The 8,368-nt window shown below is 33.4% G+C and overlaps 1 protein-coding gene across 1 annotated transcript; it reads left to right on the forward strand.

Annotated features, from left to right (window-relative positions):
* Positions 1-2,321: 2,321 nt before the first annotated feature.
* LOC131908311 (olfactory receptor 4C11) lies at positions 2,322-3,245 on the forward strand. The gene has a single exon (XM_059259362.1). It carries the CDS (start codon positions 2,322-2,324, stop codon positions 3,243-3,245), a length of 924 nt encoding a protein of 307 aa, XP_059115345.1.
* Positions 3,246-8,368: the final 5,123 nt, after the last annotated feature.

Below are 8,368 nucleotides of genomic sequence, written 5' to 3' on the forward strand. Positions count from 1 at the left end.
ACAAGGGTTGACATGTCTTCATATTCTTATCAGAGTTGATTATCTTTTGCATTATTGATGGATTTGAAATGAAATACCAAACAATCAGAGTGCTATTTTCATTATGTCTTATAAATGGGTGCATGTTACAATATGCATTAATATGGCTCTTGTTAATGTTTATCACTTGAGAAAATAAGTATTTACCCTATTTATCCTCTGTAAGGACTCTGAATCTCTAAGGGGAAGTTTCCTTGATCAGCTCATATGACTAAGGTAGATAATTATGCTCTGATTCTTGGAGAGTACACATGCATAAATTATTCAAAAATCATGTCCACTGCAGCTTTCTCTATTATCCCTATTTTATTCGGTAATTTATTCAATTATCTATAACTATGAGGAATCTGACACATATAATATACAATTAGATAGGTTTCAATGTTTCAGTATTTTGTTCTTCACAATCTTTAATCTTACATAACCTCTTACCAAACTGGTAAGATTTGTGTTAAATTAATCAGGTTTCATACCTGCAGCATATTAGTCATATTAATTTAATAGCTAGTGTCTAACATATACCAGAAACAAAGTACCACTTAATCTAGCTTATAGAGTATCTATATGCCTATAATTCATATGAATTTTTTAATAATTATGTATATTGTGCAAATGTACAGATATGTCTACCCATCTAGACCTACCCACAATGATAAAAATAGATACATATATAGGTAATATTTATTTTACTTAATTCGATCCCAATCCCAAAATGTTTTTTTTTTTTTTTTGTTTTTTTTTCTTTTTTTTTTTGCTAAGACACTTCACAAAGAGTGCTGTTGGAATACATCCAACAAAGTAAGTAAACCTTCAGTTAATGTCCACGTGGTAATTGTGTACGAAGTATTTAAAGGATACCCAGTTTCAGAACTATCTTTACAGCTGACTCATGTAATGATATTTCCAGAGATTTATTTCATCTTAAACATGGCACAATGCTTCATATTTACAACTGAAGATCCGTGATGGCTCAGTGACATGCCGATGTGACCAACAATCTGCTAGGGTAAGACTTCATAGGTTTATTTTAATTCTACTTTCATGACTTTCAAGTTCTTTCTGACCCATGTTGACATTAAAGGGGCTGCACAGATTGTCCGTTCCTGTGAGTGGCTATGCCTAGGTTAAATACCTTCACTGTGTCACTGTGCAGAGGTTGTAGCCTCCTTTAAACTTCCCAGATATGACATTTGACCTCACTTCACTAACAAATGTGACTTTGACTTTCTCACATATTTGTAACCACCATTGTTTAGAAGACAGTTATTAAAAGCATTGTTCTATGAAGACTCTAGCTGTAATCTGAACATATAACTGAATAAATGGAACTGTGCATTTCATATATTTATTTTCAACCAGAAAAATATCTGTTTTAAAATCATTGTATGTGTGTATATCTAATAAATATATTTACTACTTTGGTAAATTTTTGGTTTTGACATTGCTATCATTGGAATATATATGTCATAAGTTAATTAAAACAATTATATGGTATTCAAATAAACATATATATGTATATATAAGTATACATATATACATACACATGTATATGTGTGTGTGTCAGTGTATGAAATACTCCATAATAAATATAGTATGAACTCCATCAGAATTTCAATATCGAACTGAAATACTAATGTCTCTTTAAACTTGAAAATTAAGGAAAGTTCTGATTTATTTCAGATAGTGTTTCTTCTTTCCTGAATGTTAACATTATGAAAATTCCTTGAAATGCTAACAGCTTTAAAATCATGAGACCTATTTAAACAGAATAGATTGAATTGGGGTCGGTAATTAAGTCATTCTTACTATGGGCTAGGCAGACAGGTTTGTTCTTCAAAGATAAAATTTTATGTTCATTATTTCTCCTTTGGCAGTCTTGTGTATTTAAATGATCATTACATGAAGGTTCAAAATATATAGCATATAAGCGTCTTTTTATGGAATTACAGGGTTCAAATAAATGAAAGCATATTGAGTTAAACATGCAAAAATATTTTGAATGTTTTCAACATACTAAACACAAACAGATCTTGCCTAAAACGAACAGGGGACATTTAATTCAGAAAGTAAACAACTCAAATTACATTTCCAAAATTAATGTTTACTTTCAAAAATCTATGGCTTTTCATTATTGGAATATGCAGCCCATTTAGTAAGGATTTAACTGATATTTTCAAAATTAAAAAAAAGAGAATAGGAAGTGATAACTCATCATTTTATACTTTTCATTTCTCTTTTTCAGATTATTTCTGACCTGTGATTTCCTCTCATGGACTGACACAATGCAGCAGAACAGCAGTGTAACTGAGTTTATACTGCTAGGCTTGACACAGGATCCTCTGAAGCAGAAAATGGTGTTCATAATCTTCTTAATTTTCTATATGGGGACTGTGGTGGGGAATGCACTCATTATTGTGACAATCAAGTTCAGCCGGACTCTTGGGAGTCCCATGTACTTCTTCCTGTTTTATTTGTCCTTTGCTGATTCCTGCTTTTCAACATCTACAGCCCCAAGACTCATTGTGGATGCCATCTCTAAAAAGAGCATCATTTCCTATAACGAATGCATCACACAAGTCTTTGCTCTCCATCTGTTTGGCTGTATGGAGATTTTTGTCCTTATTCTCATGGCTGTTGACCGCTACGTGGCCATCTGCAAACCCTTGCGTTACCCTGTCATCATGAGCCGTCAGGTCTGTGTCATCTTGATTGTTCTTGCCTGGATAGGGTCTTTCATACATTCCACTGCTCAAATTGTTTTGGCCTTGAGATTGCCCTTCTGTGGGCCCAATCTGATCGACCATTACTGCTGTGACTTGCAGCCATTGCTGAAACTTGCCTGCATGGACACATATATGATAAACCTGCTGTTGGTGTCTAACAGTGGTGCAATTTGCTCAAGCAGTTTTGTCATTTTGATGATCTCATATTTTGTCATCTTACACTCTCTGCGAAACCATAGTGCAGAAGGAAGGAAAAAGGCACTTTCCACGTGCACTTCTCATATAATAGTAGTTATCTTATTCTTTGGTCCCTGTATATTCATATATGCACGGCCACCAACAACTTTTCCTATGGACAAGATGGTAGCAGTATTTTATACCATTGGAACACCATTTCTCAACCCACTCATCTATACACTAAGGAATGCAGAAGTAAAAAATGCTATGAAAAAGTTATGGCATGTTAAAATTATGACTGAATGAGTCAGGATATCAAATATTATCATTTCTGAGTATGTTATAACATATAGCTTTCTGAATTCTTAATACTCCTGGCTGAATAAAGAAAAAGAAAAACTGAGAGAAAAAATTATATTCCTCTCCCATGTTCTGAATATCAATTCATAAATGTTGAGGGAAATAATTAGATAGAGAATGAACAAAGAGTTGTAAGTTAACTAAATATAACCAGACATAAACTCCACTACCGTCATTAGACAGGAAAGGGACAATTTGAAGTTTATGATATCTGGAAAATGCAATACAAAAGATAGATGCAGGCATTGATTATCAGTTACCAGGAAAATGAAAAAAGTATTCAGAATCAAATTGTTATTTCCATCCATGTTTTATGTAGCTACACAGGAAAAGTATATATTCTATAGAATATGACTAAATAGGTATCCAATAAAAATATATGTGTAAAAATTACGTATCTTAATAAAAATACTCCTAATCAATGGCTACAATAAATTCCTAAGATATTTTGTGCCATTACTAGACATACTAAAACTTGTGCATCACTAGTCTTTCTACTGAATTCTTCCTTCTAAGCAGACAGTCCTCAATTTTTAAAAGTGGCCATACCTTTGCACAAAAATCTAGTGTAGTAGGTTTCCTCTCTGTTTATATTTGTTTGTTTGTTTTCTGGTAATATCCTGATAGCTTCTCTCAAATCTTATGTCTGGGTCTTTTTTTCCCCTGAAATTTTAATTTTGGCAAGGTTTCCTATAAAATATACCACAGCCATCTACAAACACGCGCATTTGATAGGAAGAAAGATATTTACCACAGCTGTTAAAACTGGTCATTTCCAGTGCAGCATTCCGCTTTCTCCTCATCACTTATCAGGCATAGTAGCTGAATCAGTGTATCAAGGTGGCATTCTTTCTCTAGATTGCTTTTAAAGAGGTCCTTCAAATAAGATGGTGTTCTTTTCTTTTTTTTTTTTTAATTATATTCTAAACTTGATGAAAAATAAGTGAAATTACTACAGGCTCTCATATAATACCATTTTTGTCTCAATAGCAAGTTGAAGAGAACCCACTACTTCTGCAGTGAGCCACGTTCCCTTTCTTTCAATAAATAATATGGGTAGATTTACTGGTTAGAATTGCTAATAAAAATCTCCACACCTAAAGCTTGAAGAAAAATAATTTTTTGCACAACAGTTGGGTTAGCGTTAAGTTATAATGTGAACTTTTATTATGTTTATTTTGTTGTATTAAATTGCATACCAACTTGACTAGTACCAGAGTTCATTTTATGAAACTTGATCCTCATTAACCAATAAAAAGTGTTACTAATTTCAACCATGTCTCCCATAAAAAATGATATTTTTAGCAAATTAAGTAAAGCAGCATAAGATATTCTTACATTTTTTTTTTAGTTCCTGAGACATATATAGAGTTCAGTGTTTGCCCTGGTTTCCAAAATTTGATATGTCTGTCAAAAGTGGGGAGAGGCAAATAAATAATAAACAGTGGAAATATAAGTCCATCTTTGTTTAATTTGTTACAAAACATGTACACACACCCAGACATACACATAACCCAAGTCCCAGGAATGATAATAGAAGTTGGGATCTGTAGAATGAAAGAGAGCACACAGAAGGCCAGTAAAGAAATCAGTATTTGAAAACAGAATAAAAAGCTGAGTAGACAGAAAAAAATTATAGAAAGTCTTCTGAATTTCCAAATTATTAGTAGTTAACTTAAACTGGAAATATACAGTAAACTGTTATGTTTAAAATTCTTTGGCAATATATCCACCTGAAGGGTAATTTTGGAGTGATTGTGGGCTTCATAAATGATTAAGAGAAGGCTTCATGAATTCTAATTATCTTTGTATCTCAGGTAATTGTAGTCTATTGTGCCCAATAATATTTAAAAATCACACCTGTGACTCACTCGAAGTTAGTAAGTTAGCTAAATTAATTTTTTTTCGGATGAAAAATCTAGAAATAGATTGTTTACTTGAGGTTGTTTTGTTATAAAGTTCCAGAATTTAAGATGATTTTCATTTGATTGTTTTTGTTATCTGGGACTGAACCCAGAACCCCACATATGCCATTCAAGGACTCCACCCTCACAGCAGCCCCAGAATCAGATTCTGAAGTAATTTATGCTTTTCAACCATAAGCTATCTCTTTTGAAATATTTTCAAAGATTCTAAAAACACAGGGAATCTGAAAGGTGATGTAATGATTGTGAATTACACATCAGGTGGGTGTGTAACATATTTAGAGTCTGTATTCTAGGGATGAGACTGTAGCTCAGTGTTAAAACACTTTTCTGTGATGAATGAGGTGCTGGCTTTAGTCCTCATATCTGCACACAACATTATCTCCTTAGCTTTCTAACAGTCAACGGTAATCTTAATATTGATTTAACCACTCTAAATATTTATTTTATAAAATTATATGAAAAATTATTAGCCTGCTTTCTGGATTCCATTACCTATGGTCTGACACCTTGCTCACCCTTGATAAAGCAGGTATGGGCTTGGTCCTGCCTCAACTGAATGTATCAGGCTTAGCTGTTCCCCTATGGGAGAACATACTCTGTTGGAGGAGAAGTTGAGGGGTGGAGGAGAGAAAGATGGGGGGAGCGGGAGGAGGGATGAGAGGGGGATCTGGGGTTGGTATTTAAAATGAATTAAAAATGTAATAAAAGAAAAGAAGTAAAGTAAAAGAAAAGAAAAAAGCCACAAAAAATGGGGGGAAAAAGAAAAATTAAGCCTAATTTCTCACTCTTACAAGTAAATCAAAAGTGAAAATACTTCCTGTTTTGTTGTTTTTTTAATGAGGATAAAATACAATACAATGAATAATTTTCAATTGGAAAAATATATGACATTTTCATCATAAAGTAGGATTTTCAAAATAGAATCACTAATAATTCCTGTCAGTATATATTAATAAAATAATAATTTTAAAAGTCAAAGGATCTTATTTATAATTAGAATGAAAGATGTTAAACTGAAAATATTACTCTTCCCTGTTTCTCTCTATAAAAATATTCTCTTTGTTTTCAGATACTTTTTATCATCACATCAATTTACTATTAATGCAAAAGAAGCCTGGTTCATATAGCTTTTACACAGTCAATGCTGATAAGATACAAGTACAAAGAATTGCTAGAATTTAGGCACATGCAACCTTCTTTGGGGAGCTCTCAATTTAACTTCTAACTTCAATACATTCTTATAACAGTTTAATGAGTTACAATTGAAGTTAAATACCTAAGTAAATAATGAGAATAAATTTTTTCTTTTAATTTTTTTCTTACTTGGTATGTATTGGGTATAGTAACAGAGTTCAGGTTATATTTTAATACATGCATAAAGAATCAATGGGTGGAGTCATGATAATTAGCATTTTATTTCCTTATCTTTATTTTCAGAGTCTTTATGGCCCCTTAATTCCAAATCTTTATGAAATATATAATTGATATTTTGAGTGATTGTCATCTCAATTGTCTATGGAATACAAGAACTTAAGAATGGTCACTGCTGGCCAGGCAGTGGTGGTGCACGCTTTTAATCTCAGCACTTGGGAGGCAGAGCCAGGTGGATCTCTGTGAGTCGAGGCCAGCCTGGTCTCCAAAATGAGTTCCAGGAAAGGTGCAAAGATACACAGAGAAACCCTGTCTCGAAAAACCAAAACAAAAAAAAAAAAAAAAAGAAGAAGAAGAAGAATGGTCACTGCACTATTACCTAACCTTGCTTTAATCACTTAAACCTACTATCCTTCTTAAATATGAAACTTAAAATAGGTTAAGTACACTGGACTACTTAAAAATAAAAGGAATGGGCCAGGCACTGGTGATGCTCTCCTTTAATCCCAGCACTCAGGAGGCAGAGCCAGAAGGATCTCCATGAGTTCGAGGCCAGCCTGGGCTATAGAGTGAGTTCCAGGAAAGGCACAAAGCTACACTATGGTGATATTTTATTTGTACTGAAATATGATTTTATTCGTATGTTAATAAATAAAGTTGCCTGGGGGGTCAAAGCTAATAGCAAGCCATAGCAGAAGTCTGGCAGTGGTAGTACACACCCTTAATTCCGATCACATGACAGGCAGATCTTTGTGTGTTCAAAGATACCACCAGTATGGAGACACATGCCTTTAATCTCAATACCAACCGTAGAAGACCTGGAGGTCTGTATAGATGGGCAGTGATGAGGAGGTCATGTGGTTGGGTTTACAACCAATGAGAAGGCAGAACAGAAAGTCTATAAAAAGACAGATACAAAGGAAGTAACGTACTTGCTGAGGGAAAGGACAGCAGCGGCAATGAAGGGTAAGCTCAGCTCTCAGCTACTGCTCTGACCTTTTGGGCTTTTAACTCTGCAATTGGCTCTGTGTTTCTTATTTAATAAGATTGTTCATCTACATTTTCTACACTACACAGACAAACCCTGTTTTAAATAAATAAATAAATAAATAAATAAATAAATAAATAAATAAATAAATAAATAAATAAATGGAATGGAATGGAATCTTAAAGAAACATGTCCCAGGCTTTATACACCTTATCACTTAGTATAAACAGCATAATATAAAAAGAATAGAGAACAAAATCTACCTGATATGAACATGTGAATTGACAGTCATAAAATGGGGCATGTGTATCAATGTTGGATACAGGGTTTCTTTTCAGAGGTTCTTGGTGTTTTTATATAAGGAATTTGAAAAAGATCATAGATGGGAAAGCTAATAGTAAAGGCCCTTTGAAAAAGCTATATAGAAGCCTACAGTAATAGAAGCTTCCTAAATTGTATGCATATATAAAAAGAGTTTAAGTAGAGTTCTCCTACAGTTAAAGACAATGACTCTATTAAACATGGAAAGCTAGTAAATAAAATCCTAGTACTGGAAATGAGATACCTCTTCAGAATTGTTGGCCAGTAGGGGTACCAGAGACCTCAAAATATTACAAGCTATTGCCATTACTATTGGTTATCTTTCAGAACTTGACAGTAAAAAACCCTATTGCTGAAGACACATACTGGAGATATCAAGCTGGTACCTACACAGAAGGATAATTCTGGTTAGCTTTCATAGTGGTAGAAAAATGAAACATGTACAGCTTAATTTTAGAATT

The sequence above is a fragment of the Peromyscus eremicus genome, chromosome 4 (genome assembly GCF_949786415.1).
Source record: "Peromyscus eremicus chromosome 4, PerEre_H2_v1, whole genome shotgun sequence".
Classification (NCBI taxonomy): Eukaryota; Metazoa; Chordata; class Mammalia; order Rodentia; family Cricetidae; genus Peromyscus; species Peromyscus eremicus.